This window comes from Etheostoma cragini, chromosome 16 (genome assembly GCF_013103735.1).
Source record: "Etheostoma cragini isolate CJK2018 chromosome 16, CSU_Ecrag_1.0, whole genome shotgun sequence".
Classification (NCBI taxonomy): Eukaryota; Metazoa; Chordata; class Actinopteri; order Perciformes; family Percidae; genus Etheostoma; species Etheostoma cragini.
Genome location: NC_048422.1, coordinates 5,103,124 through 5,124,052, shown reverse-complemented (window position 1 = coordinate 5,124,052; position 20,929 = coordinate 5,103,124). Strand labels below are relative to the sequence as shown.

General features: G+C 39.9%; 2 protein-coding genes across 6 annotated transcripts in view; both read right to left on the bottom strand.

The window, feature by feature from the left end:
• The window catches only part of hmgcs1 (3-hydroxy-3-methylglutaryl-CoA synthase 1 (soluble)), a 17,843-nt gene extending 4,568 nt beyond the window's left edge, over positions 1–13,275 (bottom strand). Inside the window, exons 1-6 of one of the 2 annotated variants that reach the window (XM_034896342.1) lie at positions 13,092–13,275; positions 11,305–11,753; positions 10,838–10,963; positions 9,067–9,231; positions 4,076–4,244; positions 1,896–2,066 (exon numbers count right to left, since the gene is read on the bottom strand). In XM_034896342.1, the coding sequence (XP_034752233.1) occupies positions 1,896–2,066; positions 4,076–4,244; positions 9,067–9,231; positions 10,838–10,963; positions 11,305–11,752 (1,079 nt within the window). In that variant the 5' untranslated portion in view covers position 11,753; positions 13,092–13,275. Of the gene's footprint in view, positions 1–1,895; positions 2,067–4,075; positions 4,245–9,066; positions 9,232–10,837; positions 10,964–11,304; positions 11,756–12,444; positions 12,511–13,091 lie in introns of those variants that run through there. The other variant, XM_034896343.1, reaches the window with a different exon arrangement.
• Positions 13,276–17,062: 3,787 nt separating this feature from the next.
• LOC117958841 (3'-5' RNA helicase YTHDC2) overlaps positions 17,063–20,929 on the bottom strand; it is a 70,587-nt gene continuing 66,720 nt past the window's right edge. For all 4 annotated transcript variants that reach the window (XM_034895503.1, XM_034895502.1, XM_034895504.1 and 1 more), the window contains one exon: positions 17,063–18,003. In XM_034895503.1, coding sequence (XP_034751394.1) covers positions 17,935–18,003 — 69 coding nt within the window. In that variant the 3' untranslated portion in view covers positions 17,063–17,934. The remainder of the gene's footprint in view (positions 18,004–20,929) is intronic.

Here is a 20,929-nt window from a genome sequence, read left to right as displayed (position 1 = left end):
ACACACACACACACACACACACACACACACACACACACACACACACACACACACACACGCGTTTAGGGTCACCCAAACAATTTTGTGTTTTCCTGAAAAGTCACACTTATTCACCACCATACTTTGTGAAATGAATAGAAAATAGAGTCAAGACACTGACAAGGTTAGAAATAATGATTTGTATTTGAAATAAGATTTTTTTTACATCAAACTTTGCTTTCGTCAAAGAATCCTCCATTTGCAGCCATTGCAGACCTTTGGCATTCTAGCTGTTAATTTGTTTAGGTAATCTCGAAAAATTGCACCCCACGCTTCCAGAAGCAGCTCCCACAAGTTGGATTGGTTGGATGGGCACTTCTTGTGTACCATACGGTCAAGCTGCTCCCACAACAGCTCAATGGGGTTCAGATCTGGTGACTGCGCTGGCCACTCCATTACCGATAGAATACCAGCTGCCTGCTTCTGCTCTAAATAGTTCTTGCACAGTTTGGAGGTGTGTTTAGGGTCATTGTCCTGTTGTAGGATGAAATTGGCTCCAATCAAACGCCGTTCACTTGGTATGGCATGGCGTTGCAAAATGGAGTGATAGCCTTCCTTATTCAGAATCCCTTTTACCCGGTACACATCTCCCACCTTACCAGCACCAAAGCAACCCCAGACCATCATATTACCTCCACCATGCTTAACAGATGGCGTCAGGCATTCTTCCAGCATCTTTTCATTTGTTCTGCGTCTCACAAACGTTCTTCTTTGTGATCCAAACACCTCAAACTTGGATTCATCCGTCCACAACACTTTTTTCCAGTCTTCCTCTGTCCAATGTCTGTGTTCTTTTGCCCATCTTAATCTTTTTGTTTTATTGGCCAGTCTCAGATATGGCTTTTTCTTTGCCACTCTGCCCTGAAGCCCAGAATCCTGCAGCCGCCTCTTCACTGTAGATATTGACACTGGTGTTTTGCGGGTACTATTTAATGAAGATGCCAGTTGGGGACCTGTGAGGCGTCTGTTTCTCAAACTAGAGACTCTAATGTACTTATCTTCTTGCTCAGTTGTGCAACGCGGCCTCCCACTTCTTTTTCTACTCTGGTTAGAGCCTGTTTGTGCTGTCCTCTGACGGGAGTAGTACACGCCTCTTTTTCTGGCCATTTTGAGCGTTTAATTGATCCCACAAATGTGATGCTCCAGAAACTCAATCTGCTCAAAGGAATGTCAGTTTTGTAGCTTCTGTCACGACCTAAACTGTTTTCAGATGTGTGAACATGATTGCACAAGGGTTTTCTAATCATCAATTAGCCTTCTGAGCCAATGAGCAAACACATTGTACCATTAGAACACTGGAGTGATAGTTGCTGGAAATGGGCCTCTATACACCTGTGTAGATATTGCACCAAAAACCAGACATTTGGAGCTAGAATAGTCATTTACCACATTAGCAATGTATAGAGTGTATTTCTTTAAAGTTAAGACTAGTTTAAAGTTATCTTCATTGAAAAGTACAGTGCTTTTCCTTCAAAAATAAGGACATTTCAATGTGACCCCAAACTTTTGAACGGTAGTGTATATATAGGGATTCTTCCACCAGATCTCGTTGCTTCTGAAATACATCCAGAACCACACAGTGTCAAAAGCTTAATTAATATTACTTTTTTTTTTTCTTCATTTTTGCTCTCAAATTTTTAAGTCTCAAATTTGAAGTTGCTTTTGTTTTCCTTGCTAATATTTTGAGTTATTTTAATATGAGACATTTTGTTGTTTAGCTAGGTTTGCATATACAAATTCCTGGAGAGACAGAGTTTGGCTTTTTGCCCCAGAAGCACATGGTTGCAGCAAGTGATTTAATACAGTAAACAAAAAAATGAGCGAAAGTCAGACAAAGGTTAGAAGCTGAGACGTACTGTGCAATGAGTGATGCAAGGCAGCCGTAGACAGAGGGGGTGTACATGTTTCCATTCTGATTGGAGATCAGCAAGGAGGCCTTGGTCTTTGTCTCAAACATATCTGCACTGGCCTTCATGAAAGCCTTTTCCACATCCCGGTCAAAGTAGGTCTCTTCTGGCTTTATATCTCTGCAATGCAAACACAAATACACTATTAGCAACAGAATCACCAAAGTGTGTGTTTTCCTGAGTTTTACTTTTGCCACCTTGGTTTTTAAGAAGTTGTTTTTGTTGAGTAAATACAGTGAAAAACTATGGTAAGCTGAGGCAGAACTTTATAATTTTGGATTTGGAAGAGCAAATAGTGTCAGGATTAAGGTAGCTTTGTAAGTTCCACATGCAAAACAAACTGCAATACTGTACATTATAATGTACATGCATTATGAAGTGAAGCGTCAAGGCAAAAGTCAAAATGGCAAGAAACCTTTAAACTCTCTTATGTTGCAGAGTTTGTATTGTTTATCATTACTGCTTAAATGCTGTTCAATTGTTTTGTTGTGGTCTGTTATTTCCGTGTTCCTTTAATTGTAAAGTGCACTGAGACCATGTCTAAAAGTGATTTTACATGTTAAATTTGATTAATTGATTAAGAATTAATGGCAGAAAACTTAGTGATGTGGAACTCAGCAGTAAGTGGAGATAAAATGGCACCACTGGTCATTTACAACCATGTATACTATATTTAAACTAGCTCAAAATTAAGTAAATCAAACTCTGAACCCATGTGACTATTATGTTCTGTGCCAACTGATCTGTTTGATCTGATGGCTCACTGTATGAAAGTGAAATTCCACATATATTCCACATCTAGCTCCCTGTGTGCCGTGTAGCTGCCAGCAGTCACGTGAGGAACTGACTGAGGAAAATCTAGGTACAAGGTATCCAATCTCTAGTTTTGTGGCCCTCATTCATGAAACGCGCATGCAACCTAAAACAGGGGTAAAGACAGACATACGCCGATTCCTACGCAAAGCAAGGCATTTATCAATTTGAATGTCAATGAAGCTGAAGTAAAATCTCACGTAAGCCGGAACTATTGTACGCAAGTTTTCGAGTCAGTGTGGAATCTTGGTGCAGCATATAATTAGTTTAACAGAAGAATGAGAAATCATCAAGTTGGTCACTTATCAGCAAGGGCTGATATGGCTCTTTTAGAAGACTTATGCACCGGTGCAGCGCTCTATCGGATTGATTAAGGGCAGATGTATCAGCGGGGTGGGGCCCCTTGATACATGCCAAAAAATTACCGCAACATTGTTTTAGCCTGTGGGGTTCTGCACATTGCCCAGGAAAAAAAAAAGGAGTGCCATAAATGAACTGACGGAACCAGATGACCCGATGCCCAGAGAGCAGTGTCCAGCACAGACCCAGCTAGGGGTTATACAAAGGAGACAGGATATTAGGGTTCAAACCGCAAAGCAGTAGAACCCTTCTATGTTTGTCTGTTTTAGTTATTTTTATTATTTGTTGTCTGCTGCGCCGGCTGAAATTCTTGTGTGCTGGAATGAGCTAGAAAAATAACATTTGGGGGAATAACTGGACATGGTGTGCATGTGCTTGTAAGAAAAATGAACCCAATCAGCCACATGGTGGCGCTGTAATTAAGGCTTCAAAATGCAAACTTTGAAAGGCCACGCCCCCTCACACCGTAAGTCCAATTGACTTGGAATTTCTTACATAGGTGCAGCTTAATGTGCTCTATAAAAAAGCCTCACTGATCATTAAGGTCCGCCTAGAAAATGTTTCCGCCATTTTCAAGTGAGATCATTTTGAGATCTCCTCCTACACCATAGCTCCGATTGTCACCAGATTTTCTGTGAATCATCAATGGAAAAAGGTTCCCAATATTGTATGGTTGGCTAATGGGGCTTTTGAAAAATAGCTGTCAAGGACATCAGGGGCCAAATTTGTCCCGATATCTATATCTATTTCGTAGATGTAACATATAAACACACATCACTGTCAAATGTTTTATTGCAAAATTAGTTTTTTTTATGAACATTTCAGCCTAGCTACCCCACTATTCATGAAATGTATACCTGAGTTATTTTTGTAGACACTTCATGATTTCATGAAGTGAGCTCAAGCTGCATGGGGCTGGGACAATGGCATTTTATTTGATTCTATTGTGAGTGTACCTGAAAGCATCGAGGCCTGTGAAGGGTCCCGTCTCAGTGTTGGGGCTGGGGTGGCTCAGAAAGTCATTCAGCATCAACCTAGCCAACGACTTCTGTACCAGCTTGCAGTATGGAGAATGGAAGACTAGAAAGCCAAAGTCGTCTAGGCTGAAACGCTCTTCGGAACCCTCTGTGGAGAAGGAGAATGATTAAAACCACATAAGTCTAGACAACACAGTTTCCTGTTTTAAAAAAGGTTGTTACTTGCTTTGCTTGGTCTCATGAATTCCTAACGCACTGGGTTCCATTTCATTGCCAGAGTTGCAAATACCCCAAATACCCACACTTTGCCTTGTTCTGCTTTATCTGCTATCTCCGGATAGGTACGAAATACCAACATGACAAAGCTACTTTCAAGATCAGGGACACACAAAAAACATCAAAAAGCTGATGTGCAGTGTGTCTTTGCTGTCATGTAACACAGCCCATTATATCAAGACCAGAGAGGAGGGCCCAAAATGTTGTGCTGCATATGATTAGCTCACAATGTGTCTTTAACAGCCTTCTGTTCTTAGATATTGTACATGTTAGCACATCAGGTTAAAGGCTCATCTCATTAAACTACTTCATGGTCACTGAACTTAGGTAAACTTCTTACCGCAGCAAGCAGGGAACGTCCTAAAACCTCTTAACTAATCATGCTATTATCCGACCAGTCTCTCCACTACACTCCCATCCACATGCATGACAGCAACAGCACCTTTTCTACACAGAGGTACATTGACTAACAAATAAAACAGTTAAAGAAGAAGCATCAAACTGTTACTGCCAATTCTAATATTTCATATGGCTTCGTTTCCGCTGGAACCTTGGAAAAGGCTACAATGTAATATCAATGGGTAATTGTGCACCTTCAATCGACGCCCACTAAAAGGAGTAAGATCCTTTAAGTTTACCATGAAACGTTCCAGCAATCGCTACAGCTAAACTCAACAGAATCCATGGAAATAAACTGTAATTTGATCATCATAAAACTTTACTCAAAGTCGACCGAAAATAAAACTATCAAAAGCCGTCTTGGTTCATCTTTCCACTGTTCCAACATTCACCACACTGGTTTGGTTGAAATTAACCCTTAATTCACCCATTTACATGTGGAGATATGTTGGCTCTAAACACGCTAAAAAGTGATGCGCTGACAGTTGCGGTGTTGTTTCGTGTTAAACAAAAAGGTCTGTCTCTGTAGGTATCATTTCCATTATTCAATTCAATTTTATTTATAGTATCAATTCATAACAAAAGGGGCACCCAGATAGCTCAGTTGGTAGAGCGGGTGCCCATGTATAGAGGTTTACTCCTCGACGCAGCCGGCCCGGGTTCGAATCCGGCCTGCGGCTCTTTGCTGCATGTCACTCCCCCTCTTTCCCCTTTCACAACTTCAGCAATCCTGTCCATTAAAGGCCTAAAATGCCCCCAAAAAATAATCTTAAAAAAAATAAAAATAATTCATAACAAGAGTTATCTCGAGACACTTTACAGATAGAGGAGGTCTAGGTTGGGGTTTAGTATTATGTTGTCAGACACTTGGACACACTTGACGGAGATTAAAGATCCGCATTTGCCCTATAGTGTTACATTCCAGCCCGGCTCTCGCTCAATAGACCTCAACAGTCCCGCCCCTCCTCCCAGAGACCTTAGGTTTCGGAAGTAAATTTTACATTAATTTCTCCCATTGACGTCTGGAAAACTCTATGTATAAAGAGTTTTAGATCATGCTTTAGGCTAACCAGCTACAACGTGACTCATCCCATAAACCACCACGCACCAATCGCAAAAAAGCATCTTGAACAATTTCCAATCCGACACAGTGATTTTTATATAGTGAATATAGAGTTTATAGTAGTTCTTTCCAAATTAATTGTGTAAATAATAGTTTTTGTATTGTGTATTGAATTTTATAACAAAGGATCTAAAGGACTTTTGTGGGGTCTAGGGTTTAACCAAACGATTTCATCACTTCCACCAATCCGAGGCATCACTGTGTGATTGTTCAGGATTGTGGGTAATAGGTTAATAATAATAATAATAATAATAAATTTTATTTAACAGCGCCTTTCTAACACTCAAGAACGCTTTACAGATAATAAAAGACAGATACAGGGAACATAAAAGTGTAAGTAGTAATAACAAAACAAATAAAACAAAAAACAAAACAAACAAACAAAAACAAAACAGGAACAGTGTATTTACAGATAAGCGAGCTGGAACAGATGGGTTTTTAGTCTAGTTTTGAACAGGGGGAGAGAGTTAATGTTGCGGAGGTCAGGTGGGAGTGAGTTCCAGAGCTGGGGAGCAGAGCGGCTGAAGGCTATGTTCCCCATGGTGACAAGTCGAGCATGGGGGACAGTGAGGTGGATGGAGGAGGAAGATCTGAGGGAACGGGAGGGGACGGCAATGTGTAGGAGTTCTGATAGATATGGAGGGGCAAGGTTATGGATGGCTTTGAACGTATGGAGAAGGATTTTAAATTGTATTCTGAATTGAACCGGGAGCCAATGGAGCTGCTGAAGAACCGGGGTTATATGATGAAAAGACGGGGTTCTGGTGATGACACGAGCTGCTGAGTTCTGAAGAAGTTAAAGTTTATGGAGGGATTTTTGAGGAAGGCCAAAAAGGAGAGAGTTACAGTAGTCAAGGCGGGAGTTGACGAGGCTGTGGATAAGGATGGAGGCAGTGTGAGGGGTAAGGGATGGACGAAGGTGGTTAATGTTGCGTAGGTGGAAGTAGGCAGACCGGCAGATATTATTTATGTGTGACTGAAAGGAGAGGGAGGAATCGAGGATGACGCCCAGACTCTTGACCTGAGGGGAAGGGGAGACCAAGGAGTTGTCGATTGGTGTAGTGAAACTATTGATTTTGGATAGGGTGGACTTGGTGGCTACGAGGAGGAGTTCGGTTTTATCACTGTTTAGTTTAAGGAAGTTTGAGGTGAACCAGTCTTTTATTTCAAGTAAGCAGTTAGTAAGGGACAAGGGGGGGAGCGAGGAGGTGGGTTTGCCGGATAAGTAGAGCTGGGTGTCGTCTGCGTAACAGTGAAAAGGAATGTTGAATTTGCGGAAGATATTGCCAAGGGGAAGTAGGTAGGTGATGAAAAGGAGGGGGCCAAGAACTGAACCTTGAGGGACGCCAGTAGTAACGGGAAGGGTGGGATGTGAAAGATTCGAGTTGAATAAACTGAGTGCGGTCGGAGAGATATGAGCGGAACCAGTCAAGAGGGGTGTGAGAGATGCCGAGGGAAGAAAGTCTATTGAGGAGAATGGAGTGAGAAATGGTATCAAAGGCCGCACTGAGATCGAGGAGGATGAGGATGGAGATGAGTCCGGAATCAGCAGCTGTGAGGAGATCATTGGTGATTTTTATAAGGGCAGTTTCAGTACTATGGGAGGGGCGAAAACCAGACTGGAAAGGTTCATAAAGACAGTTAAGGGTAAGAAAAGCATGAAGTTGAACAGACACTATTTTTTCAAGAATTTTAGAAATAAAGGGAAGATTTGAGATAGGACGAAGATTATTATAGTTGGTTGGGTCTGAGCTAGGTTTTTTCAGAATCGGTGAGACGGATGCTGTTTTGAAGAGTGAGGGGACAATACCAGAGGAGAGAGAAGAATGAATAATGGTAGTTATGAAGGAGAGGAGGGAAGTGAGACAGGTTTTGACCAGAGCTGTGGGGAGGGGGTCAAGAGAACAGGTTGAGGACAAAATGACTGGCTATTGGGGAGGGGCAAAGGTGGAGGGAAGGCAAGGGGGTCAAATTCAACTGCTGGTGAATGGAGTTGATTTTTTCATTAAAAAAGACAACCAGTGAATTACAAGTTTCAACTGAGTACATGTGAGAAGGCAGAGAATCAGGGGGATTAAAGGTCTTATGGATTATTGAAAAGAGAGACCTGGAGTTTTCTTTGTTGGAGCAGATGAGGTCAGAATAGAAGATTGATTTAGTTACGGCTATTGAGTTTGAGTAATGAAGAAGAAAGCATGTCTGTGTAAACTTATACAATGTCTTGCATAAGTTTACACAGACAGGCTAAAGTTTATTGAAAAGAGGAGTGTTTGTGTGTGTGCTTGTGTGTGCTTGTGTGTTTGTGTGTGTGTGTGTGTGTGGGGAGGGGGTGGGCAGTAGAAAGCAACAAAATGACTGGCTATTGGGGAGGGGCAAAGGTGGAGGGGAAGGCAAGGGGGTCAAATGTAACTGCTGGTGAATGGAGTTGATTTTTTCATTAAAAAAGACAACCAGTGAATTACAAGTTTCAACTGAGTACATGTGAGAAGGCAGAGAATCAGGGGGATTAAAGGTTTTATGGATTATTGAAAAGAGAGACCTGGAGTTTTCTTCGTTGGAGCAGATGAGGTCAGAATAGAAGATTGATTTAGTTACAGCTGTTGAGTCTGAGTAATGAAGAAGAAAGCATGTCTGTGTAAACTTATACAATGGCTTGCATAAGTTTACACAGACATGCTAAAGTTTATTAAAAAGAGGAGTGTTTGTGTGTGTGCTTGTGTGTGCTTGTGTGTATGTGTGTGTGTGTCTGTGTGTGTGTGTGTGTTTGTGTGTGTGTGTGTGGGGAGGGGGTAACCGGGACACAACATAATGTTGAGTTTGGTTACCCTACATTGGGACATAGCACTACCAACAAAGACACAGTTACTATTTTATGGCTTGCACTCCTATTGTCAATGGAGAAATTGTATTGTATTTTTACTTCAAGTAACGGCTGTGGGCGGGATTATTGAGGTCTATACTGGAATTTCCAGGTTGAAAAGAAAAAACCAATGACCCTTAACATGGAGCAGTAATAAGATTGAATGTAACACTTCATAAAAAAAGTGTAATGCATATCTTTACTGTTGGGTGTGAGTCCAAAACCTCTGCTCCTGTGTACATTTTCAAACTGTAATAAATATATACAAACACGCCTACATGGTACAAATGTTGAAGGACAGTTTTAACACACCTCTTTGCCACTGTGCATGGATCTTGTTGCGGTACACAGAGTAGCAGCGGTCCAAGGCACTCAGGTAGCACTCTATTGACAGCTTTCCGTCCACCACAGGATACTCTGACATCAGGTCTGGCTTGTAGAAGTCATATGCATGCTGCATGTGGGTTCCTCGCAGACCTGCACCACAGCCACAGCAGTTGGCTCATCAGTTCAGCTCCTTCTATATGTACAACCCCTAAAGTTTTCTATAGTCATGTATATGTTTGTATGTATGACCACACTCTCTAAAATAAGTTAGATGCATTTCAAAACATTTTTTCACAGATTCAATTTTGTGCTGACCTAAAGGTATTGTAGTTAATTAACTTTTCAAGATTGACTAACCTAGTTTCTAGTCTTAAGATTTGCACTTAGACAAATGCAGTAACCAATCTAACCAGTGCACGTTGTAAAAAACAGAGAGCATGGCTCTTAGAAACAGTTAGTTTCCAAGTGACTAACAACATCATGGGGCCTCATTCATCACTATCTTCCTAAGTGTTTCCATAAACTTTTTCTTTGATTGAGAGACTAGATAATCTCTGTCTTGTTTTAGAATGATGTGCGCCTTTGAGAAGTGCCATCCCACCCATTTATTGTCTGGACTGGTCCCAACAGAGGATGTAGGAGGTGTCAGTTCCATTTTGTGAATGCTTATTTTCAATTCTATATTATTACTGTAGAATTGGAAAAAAAACACAATCAACCAATTATTTTTGCACAAGCATGACAGCATTCGAATGTGCAGTTTGCGTACACCTGGTTCTTACCTAGAACTTTATTTTCCTATTATTTTGTGTCTATGTGACAACAATCTTTGACATTGGTTCATTATTAAGCAAGTACAGTGAAACAAGCTACAATGTAAGTTAATAGGGCAACTGTGGAGCTTGTATTTAAGTTCACAAAAGTAATCGTTTTGCCACGGACATGCTCAGATTAATATTCTACGTGTCAGACAACATTCTGAAAAGGGTTTCTAAGGAGGTCGGCCTTTCTGTTAAAGAGTAAGATCCTTTTTTTTAAACAAAAAAATAAAAACAATTTCTTTCAAAGTGGACAGAAACAAAATAAAACTATGAAAATATGTTTTGGTTCGTCTTTCAACTTCTCCAACCATCACAACTCCAGTTTTGGTTAAAATAAACACATAGTTTACCCGTTGCATATGAAAATAGGTTGGCTCTTTATATGCTTTAACATTGTTCTTTTAAATGAAGGTTTTTTGCACTAGCAACCTCAGAGCTGTTTCTGGTTTAACAAAAAGGTCTTAACAGGAGGTTTTAAAAAGGCCTATCTCTGTAGGGATCCTAACATAATGTTGTCAGACACTTAAGAATAATAATGCAAGCCTTTCAGTGGCAAAATAAATCATTTTTTGTGGACCAAATTGACTATGCACATTTGCCCCATATGGTTACGTCGAAGCTGCCGGTTCCAGCGTTCACATTCAATACTGGACCAAGTCAAAGATTATTGTTCCTATTAGTCACTTTAACACAAAAACATAGGAAAATTGGGCCTAGGTTGAAAAAAAACAGTAGTTATCCTTTAAGAATGGTTGATGAATGAGGCCCATTCATGTCAGTGCTCAACAGCCAAGACAATTCAATCAAAATGTCAGTGACTTGGTACAAAAGGTAAGTCAACAGTAAAGATCTGGATGATGGGACTAGCTAAATAACAGTGGGGTCTTATCAATATGTCAACAGTACAGGGTGCTGACTGTTATCACTTAACTGACCTCGTTCAAAGGCCAAAGGAGCATTAGGCCCAACCAGCATGGCCACTGCACCGGCACCCCCTGTAGGCCGGGCACTTCCTGTGGCGTAGACAGCAATGTCCCCTGCCACAACCAAAGCATATCGCCCTGCAGACAGGAAACATAAGAAGAAGGTAAACAGCAAGCCTGAGTTTTTTTTTTTTTTTTAATATACAACAGATTGCTGCAACAGTCAAATGCCACTGTGCTGATGATTACAATTCAGAGATGGGACATGTATAGGAGTGTAACAAATCTTTGTCTCAGTTACATTAGAAGCAATCACTATAAAATGCTAAGCAACGATGCAAGTGAATAAAAACTTCTCCCTACTCAGCCAAAATGACAAGCTGAAACATATTAGACTAAAAAAATTAAATCAATTCATGGAAAAATTAACATTATAATACTAAGAAGACATCAACATTTACACAAGTTTGGTCACTCACCATCCCATGAGCTGGACTCCACCCAGTTGACAGCATTGAAGAGTGCAGCTGTACCCCCATAGCAGGCGTTTGTGGTGTCAATGCCCTCCACATCTGTATTGCCAGAGTCCTCAAACAGCTGCATGATGACTGTCTTGACAGATTTGGACTTGTCGATGATGGTCTCAGTGCCGACCTCCAGTCGACCCACACTGTCGTAAGACAGGCCATTCCGCTCCATGAGCCTCTGGACAACCGTCAGGCACAGAGAGTTAATGTCCTCACGGTCGGAGCAGAAGCCCATGCGAGCTTGGCCCAGGCCCACAGTGTATTTCCCAGCTGTCACACCGTCTATTTGCTCCAGCTCGGTCTGGTCCACATACTGGGATGGGAAGTACAGTTCCAAGGCAATGATACCCACATCTTTGGGCCATGGTCCCAAGCAACTGATTGGTCCTGATCCCGGCATCCTGAATGAGTTGAGAAGAGGTTCAGCGTTATATTCATTTGAAATATATATTGTGTGTTGTTGGTGTTGTAGTACACAGTATTTAACCAGATGCCTGTAACGCTTCCTGACTGCTAATGTTGGAATTAATGATAAAAATGACTAGATACATATATACATAGGTAAATAGGAGAGCAGCCATAATGCACTAGGCTTGTGTCGTTTGTTTATTTATGTAATAGTTTATTTGTCAGTGACAATGCAAAAAAATATTCTAACAAGTTACAATACTTTAACAGATCGGTTGATTAGAGGATTTCTAGCCAAGGTCTCACGTTTTACGTTATTTAAGGATAGCTATCTGGTAAGGTAAACGGCATAACCATCTAGCATGTTAGCTAAGGTCGTTGTACTGGCTAGTATTAGGACACGTATTGCGGCGACTGAGATACTAGTACCTCGCGGCTTTACTTGACGTTTAAATAGTAACGTTAACCAAACTAACTGTTAAAAAACTCCGGTCCCGTTGAACAAGCCACAAGCTAGCTAAAAAAAGACAGCGAACCTAGAAAGTTGGAAACGCTAGCTAGCGTTAATTAAAAAGGCATAAGCAGGACCTTTTTCTTAACCGGCGTTAACTAGTTTAATGTGCCATTTGTTATGTATTGAGTTTCACAGCTGGCTTAATATTGCGTATCACACCTACCTAAGCTAAACAGCTACATAAAGCTTGTGTTTATAGAGGAAAGCAAAACTGGTTGAAAGGGCACAACGGGATTTCCTGGTACTTCAGTCGTGTGACCGATAATGACATCTGTATGTCATTATCGGTCATTATGTAACCTGTTAGACTCTGTTACACTCAAGGGTCAATTATGTTTTATGCCTAAAACATTATTTAACAGTGGTTTTATAAATATTTAGTTGGATAAAATCCCTATTCTTGGTCATAATACAGAGAAACTGCATGATTTTCGCCAGCTAGATTGCAACACGGACCAAATAGCTGACGGACCCGGTCCTTTTCCAACTCATGGGGCTAGAGAATTCAGCAGCTTGGTTTAGCGGACTTTCGTAATATTTTTTTTTATACAGACCAACTTTGTTAGAAATGGGCTAACCTTAGCTGAGTAAGGTTAGCAAAACCCTGACTTAAACATTTCAGATTTATGAACATTCCATTCCACACAGAAATACGACATACTTACGTTAAAATAGCCCATATTGAGAATAAACAGAAGAATCAAACACATTTAGCTAAATTTGAGAGAAACACAAAAGTCAGGTGATTATCTTGTGTGCCTTCTTTGTTTAATTTTGTAAAAAGGTATAGTTGTAGACCGTATATAAGGCTTCTCACCTGTGTGTGAAGTTAACTCCAGAGAGGGTGAGTTACTACTCCGTTATTATTTGTATCCAGCCCACCAGCTGGCAGAAGTGTATTTATGTATAACGACGATAGAGCAGTGTACACCCTGCACTATAGCACTTTGCCTCCTGTCCAATCACAGCTCACAGACAACATGCGGCGCTACCAAGTCCCGCAGATAACTGGCCAATCGGAGACCGGGAATCACAACCACGCGCCAGTGCTGTATCAGCGGTCCAATGCTGTGAGTTGTACGATGTCTGGTGACAGAGAAGGAGCCAATCAGACTGCGAAAGTAATTTCTGGCGCGGTAAACAGCAGTGGGCAGCGCTTGAATTACAGAACAGTGTGTCCATGGCAACAGTCATCCATTCATACCGATTCATACAGTCAGCGAGTATGACTATCAGTATTAATAAGTACTAAAATAATATATATATATATATATATATATATATATATATATATATATATATATATATATATATATAACATTTCAGTATAAATAAACTACATTTACTAATATATAAAAATGCATTTCATATAGACCACATCAGTTTTGTGGAGAATGTAGAAGGGGAATGCAAAGTGTCTTTAGCAGTCGCAGAAGAAGTCAACTGTCAACTTCAGAGAGCTTGGCTTTCAAAGTCTTACCAAATAGAAGAAGGCTACTAAAGTATTATCCATACAATATAATTTTAGTATATAAAAGTAATAGAAGCCTACCTACTGAATGACCTCTTAATGTGTTACATTATCTAATGGGATTCTAATGCATTAGGTGTAGCAGTTTAATGTTGTAGCCAGGTTGTTTGATCTGTAACATTATATCATATTTTATTAAGTGATCATATGTTTAATGTGTGAAATGGGATTATTTATCTAATAACTTCAGCAGATAAATGTAGTGGAGGGAAAGGTTTAATGTAAATATTAAGTAGGCTAAGTTTAAGTAGCCTAACTAAAAAAAATGTTCTTCATCCTGTATGTACAGATCTTGTGTACATTATTTTGTATTATGGAAAAAGTAATTCACACAAACTGGGATGGCCACATCTACTGCCACGCTGTAGATAAAATGCCCGCAACCTTCAGGCACTCACACTCCTTTTTCTTTTTACTATGTGTTAACCATTTTTGTCTTTAAATTATAATTTATACTGTTTATTGATCCCCAGTGGGGAAATTACAATTTACACTCTGTTTTGTTAGTAATCACTACACACAGGCCTGAAATACACATACAAATGCTCTGGACCTATTCACCCACACAAATGGAGAGATGTCAGAGTGAGTGGGTAAGTTGGAGACTAACTGTCCAACTTTCACAGGCACTGGCTGCAGTGAAGCCTCGATTCAATTCAGATAAAAACAATGACATTTTGAATACCAAAAAGGTTAAAAGAAAAGTAACAAGCTCATTGAAGCCTAATGTAGCGGAGTAAGAGTACAGTTTCTTCTTCACAAATCTACGCAAGTTAAAGTAAAAGTATAGTGATTTAAAACTACTCCTAGAAGTAGATTTTTTTATAAATCTTACTCAAGTAAATGTAATGGAGTAAATACAACTCATCATTACCCATCTCTGGTTATAAGCAATTATTTATCTGTTATAACATGAAAAACAGCTGGTGTAATAAGGTAACTTTAGATATACTTTCATATGTTAAAACATGTGGGAATTAACACCAATAATGTACGGTAGGCTAGTTCCACAGGGTGGTGCTGTAACAGAAAGCAGAGCAGAAATATCCCTTTAAATGTGTCGATCCACAGGTGTCATTAACGGAAGAACTACTCTGGAGAGGACCTTTGGCCACAGAGGGTGGAGCGGTAGGAGCGGAGGAGTCTGAGTGGTGTGAGATTGTGTCCGCACAGACCTTGTAGAAGGACAGAGCAGCAGCACAGCAGTCCACAAACACTGATGATACTCTTTCAGATCCCTGAGGAACACACAGGGATGATGGTGGGTTCTAGTCTCAACACATCCACCTTTCTGATCCTTCTTGGTCCCACCCCACAATCATCTGATGAGAGCAGATCACAACAGAAGGGAACTCACCACATACACTCTATTCAAAAAACATCTAAAAAAACAGGTTCATAACACATCAGACATGTCAACATTAATAAGAATATGTATTTTCCCTCGACCCCACGTGCTGCCACTTGTGTCTCTGTTGTGTCAATGTGTAGTATAATTATTTTTTTGTACCCTAATGTCTGTATTAGCAAACTTGTACACTGTGTTTATCAACTGGATTTGAAGAGTTTTAGCTGTTTTACTGCTTTTTATATTCGTATTGTTGACTGTAATCTTCTTAGTGTTGTTTTTTAGGTAGAACATTTTAAGATCTGTCCAGGGACAATGAATGACCAATAGCCTTTTGGCTAATTCTGCTGTATTTACAGCAATGTTAACTAATGCACACTGTCCCTGTCTAATAAATTAATAATTACATTAAATAAATGTCAGTCAGCTGTCAGTCAGTGGTGCACATCCAGTATAAAGACCAGCAGGGACTTCAGTCCTGTTCAAACCACAAGAAGAGGACCCCCCCCCCCCACACACACACACACACACACACACACACACACTCTTCCCACTTCCAAGCAAGGCCAGAACTAAGAATTACAAAATAGCAGTTTCTGTTTTGTACAGATGCCAACTCTAGAGGCAACCTAAAACTTTCCTAAACCAAAACAAAAATGTGACAAAGCTCTAACCTAAGCTTCTAATTACAAAACAGGAGAAAAAAAAGGAACAAACAAAAAGGACGTCTCACTCCTACCAAACTGCAACTAGTAGCACAAAGCAAAGACAATGTATTTACAGCTGAAACCCAATAGCTAAAGGTCCAAATCAATCCTTTTCACTAAAGGCTGTTTCCACTACACACTCCAACTTAAACATGAGACACAGATCTACACAGGCACGTGTTGAGAGTGGCAGAGTGAAGAAGAGGGGCTGAGCTCCTGTCTGACGGGGCTCAAAATGGCTGCTGTCCTCCAGGCAACCAATCAGGATTGCCTGTGTGTACTCAGGAGATCAGCTGATGAGTGCAGGGTGAGAGACAAATCATAAAACATGATGCTCCCAAAAAGTGGGGTCTTGTCCCACCCACATGCAATGGTTCCCATGGAGTGGACACACTGAGCTTGAAGCTCACAGACCTGCAGAGAAGTCTGTTGACTCATATATTACTGCAGAGGTAGAGAAATGTTCACTGCTCACTGTAATGATTTATTGAATGCATGTTGACATGGACAAGACCGAACAGTAAAATGTGAATGTAATGTAATGATGGCCCATGAAATAAGAGCCAGTGACTTGCATGCTTCAGTCAAACTGATCTCAGAGCTGTGATTAATTGTTTAGTGTTGAAATGAGAGAGCAAAGACTTTGAGATCAGATTAGGTGGTTAGAAAGTTTGATGCCACTGTATGTTGTGTCATTGTCAGCTTTTATCCATCTCTCTTACCTGTAGACAACACGGCAACAGTTGTCACCATCAATTAAAGCACATAATCACAACAAGCTTCTAACATTTCTAATTGGCTGACTGTTCTCCCTCTCTCTCTCGACCAGATGTACTAATGCCCCCCCCCCCCCCCCACTTTAGGCGTATTTGTTTTGCCACGTGCGCGTAAAAGCATGGTGAGGTTTGTACAAAGGGGACTGAACATTCTATATACTTTACTAGGCTCTCTCTAAAGATTCCAGCCAGTTGAAATGGGCATATAATTCCTTCTACACGCTATTGTCCCTATAATATATTTCATATATTATTTTTTCTATTTACTCTTAAAAGTTATCATACTGTTTGCAGAATAGAATTGTTCAAGAACTAAAAAAAAAGAGTTAGCCTTTGGCTCAAAACTGCTTAAAAAACAAAATGTAGCAGTGCGAATGTTCCAGTGGATTCAGGCAGCTTGACAGTCAGGAAGTCACACTGACATGGTTTTAAGATGAATTCATTTATTTTGTCAACCCATTAACACAATCATGAGGATGCCTGAATCAACAGTCTAAAGGTCACTTTTTAGCTCTCCTCATGCAGCAGCAAAATGAACACGTTTAAAGTTCCCTTTTAAATGCTAACAACATATATTACAATTTTTTTCTGTCTTCATCCCAGGAAAAAAAAAGACAAATGTGTAACAATGGGTCACATAAATATTATGATGATGCCTAGTGGATTCTGAGGCACTCCAACATCAAAACACACTTTAAAACATCAACTATTCTAAGACACCATCTTAGACATTCTTTCCAGATGTTCATATAAGCACTGTTGATGTGTTGTAAAAAGTGTACATATGTCAGTCTCTCAAAACATTACCATAAAAACTAAGTCAACATCATTACAACAATCTGAACAAACTGTAATACCTTCTGTATTTATCAAATCAAATTAGCAATGCAAACATTTGATCCATTGTAATTTATGTCGGAATAAAAAACAAATCCTCTTTAGAACGTCCACAGAGACACCGACATTTTATTGTGAACATTACCATTACCATTTTAAACCCAAGAAAAAAACTGAGAACATACTTATTAAATAGAGAAAACACAGAAACGGGAGACAGCTACAGCTGAACTTTCAAATGAATGAATTGAAGTCTTTATTCCACTGTCCTGTCTTCTTGCCTCAACTGGTACTGCAGTCTTAACTGTTTCAGTCAAAATAATAGTTACGTAATATCTAATAGATCTGATAGAAAAATACATGTTTCTATCAGTACAAAATAGATGCACGTAGTTTGAGTCAGATTTAGGTGGAGGAAGAAAGCAACATGGTGCAGAGAGGTGCTCCACTGCTGCCTCTTATTAGACTTGATTCCCTGAGTTTCTCTCCCACAGTAACAACAGCTGGCTGCCTGCTTGGGGCTCCAACTCCTACATGAGAAAAAAAAGAAATGGGAAGAAGTTGAAAAATAGTAGTGGTAGTCAGTGTAGTCTTTTAATCAGACCCAGATTAGGCCAATGTGGTGCAAGAAAATGGAGGACTTGTTCGGATGCGTGTTCCGGGTCGCAAATAAACCTGGCGCCTCCCCCAGAAAAGTTGTTAGGCCCTGTGGCAAGTGTCTAATCTTGACCAGGGCCCACCTGGGGCCAATCACAGACTGATGGCAGCATTATTGGAGAGCCAAATAGTTTGTGACAACAGAATCATGGACAGAATCGCAAAGAGAATTTAACATTCCATAGGGCTTTTCATTAAGTCAGTGTTAAAAGCTAACTAGAGATCTGAAAATATGACCACATATAGCCACCCCGCTAGTTTAAAAAAATGTCTACAAGAAAATGAATTTCCCCCCTATTGGCTCAGGCCTGGTGGGGGGAACCTTAAGCCCTGTAGGCTACCAGGCTCGCAATAGACTGGGCGAAACCCTGCAACCAATGTCCAATACATGAAATATCTTTGGGTGTAGGGACCCTTTTATTCAGTGACAGCATGCTCACCGTAGCACAGGAATAATTAATGATAGTCCATTTTATCTCAAGTTTAATTTAATAGAGACTGTATTAGACTCACAGATTCATAGTATTATTATATCATGCACCTCTTCAATTATTGTCTTCCCTTTAATAAATATAAACAAGTCTAAACACAGACCTAATACCTCTCTCTTGAAAGATAAACAATTAACGTCAGAGATAAGAAACAAAATGTCAGAATTCATAACCTTTGACATAAACTTAGGCCCACCTATTCTGATAGCATGGGAAGCTTTTAAAGCCACGTGCAGAGGATGGATAATAAGACTTTGTTGAAGAAGACTTTGCTGGATTAAAAAAAAAAAGACAATGATTGATTGAAAAATCTTAGAAACACAACACCTGTTCAACCAAAACAATTCTGACCTTTAGAAACCCCAGTTATTAATAAAAATTGACTTGGCAGCAATCACACACAAGGAGACAGCATTTGGTTTGTTTCAGTTTCGAAATAAATTGTTCTATTCTAATTTGTATAGACCTGAACATCATATTAGGGAGACAAGGCTGTGTTGTCTGACAAGGGGAGGGCAAACACTGGCCAAGTTAGCGTCGAGGTACCTGTCCGTATCTCGGCAACGTCAGTCCCCTTTGAGCGGCTGGACTGACGGTCAGCACGTTGCAGTTGTGTCTGACCCAGATCATGTCAACATGCTTATCTTTCTCAACAAAAACCAGTAGACTGGTGCAGAAGTTGTATGTGAGGTACTAGTTATTTCTATGAGGCTTTGTTAAGTAATATTTAATTGTTAGGTAGGCTTATCTCTCTCCCCCTCTCTCTCTACTCCGTGCCTTGGACAGATTTGAGTTACATGTGACAAAACCTGCCAGATCTAAGTATTATGTTTTTGGTTAAGTTATTGTTTACCATGACATGATTCTTTTTTTTATTATTATAATTATTTTGGAAGAAACGAGGGTCTCCGTTAAAAACGCTGGTTTAGCCTAACCGAACGTCAAGTTTAACTGCCACAAGCTGTTCTTGTAATAAAGATCTAATCGACAAAAATAGCTGTATTTTTGTATTTTCATTGACTTTTTATATAAAAATCATTTATGATTAATCAACAGTCAATTATTAATCCTCCCGACGATCAACTAAGAAAATTTAATCGAATGCCCATCCTTATGTACAACGCAAACACACACACACACGCCAAGCAAAACTCTTACTCACACAGAGTTGTCAAACCGGACACACAGTAACATAATTCAAAATTTAAAGAGAAACAAGCTTACATTAGCATGTTTTCTGCAGTGTGCATGTCTGCATTAGACGGTGGAAGCAGAAAGATGTACCTAGGTGTAAGTAAAACAGCTGTACAATAAATGCAACAATTATTGACATTTAGGTCTAATCACGTTCAAAGAGTGAGTAAATAGTAGCTAAATTTGGAAATTCCAAGTGCTGGTAGGTCCAATTTAGTTACAGATGAAGAAGAAAAGATGTAAATCTTTCTAAATTATAAAGTGTCTCTCCCAGTGTTGTTGGTAATCAATGGCAAGCACATCCAGAAGCACCAACGTCTACTGTCTGTACTGACTGACAAACAGCTGATCCGATTGTGACAAACTCTTCCCAAAGTAAAATACTAAAGACCTCAAAGGTCTTCAATCAGCTTTGTTGAGCTGTCTGTTAGTCAACAGAGATCTTGTATGTTCTTTCACATTATCTTCAGAATGGTTGAACCTACACAAGTTAGTGAGCTAACTAGCTAGCATGTGAGCACTCGTAATGCACAGGTTAGTTGGCTACCTAACAAGCAAGCTAATAAGCTAGCAAACGAGTTTTGCTGCTGCTGTATTTGCACCACACCTAGAGGAGAACTGGAGGACGTAAAGTGTTTGTGAATTATTTAAAAATGGTTAACCCCATTGTTAACTTTGTACTCACAGCATATAAGTAGCCTACATTAGCTATTGTTTTATCAGGTTACATATTTGTAGCGGTTTGTTCAAAGTGAAACCAGATATAGGCAGAGATGGGAAGTAACGAAGTACAAATACTTCGTTACTGTACTCAAGTAAATTTTTCTGATATTTCTACTTTACTATTTATTTTTGTGGCGACTTTTTACTTCTACTCCTTACATTTTTACACAAATATCGGTACTTTCTACTCCTTACATTTTACAAAATTGGCTCGTTACTTTAGTTTTTACAAGAGGTTGTCATGTCGGACAATAGCGCATACACGCGCGCCACACGGAGAAAAAAGTGAGAGAAATGAAAAAGAGACAAGCTTTCCGGAGGATAACCAGCTGAGATTGTGTGTGAGAGTCTTTGAGAACTGTAAGTCGTATAACTCATGTTGTCAGTTCAC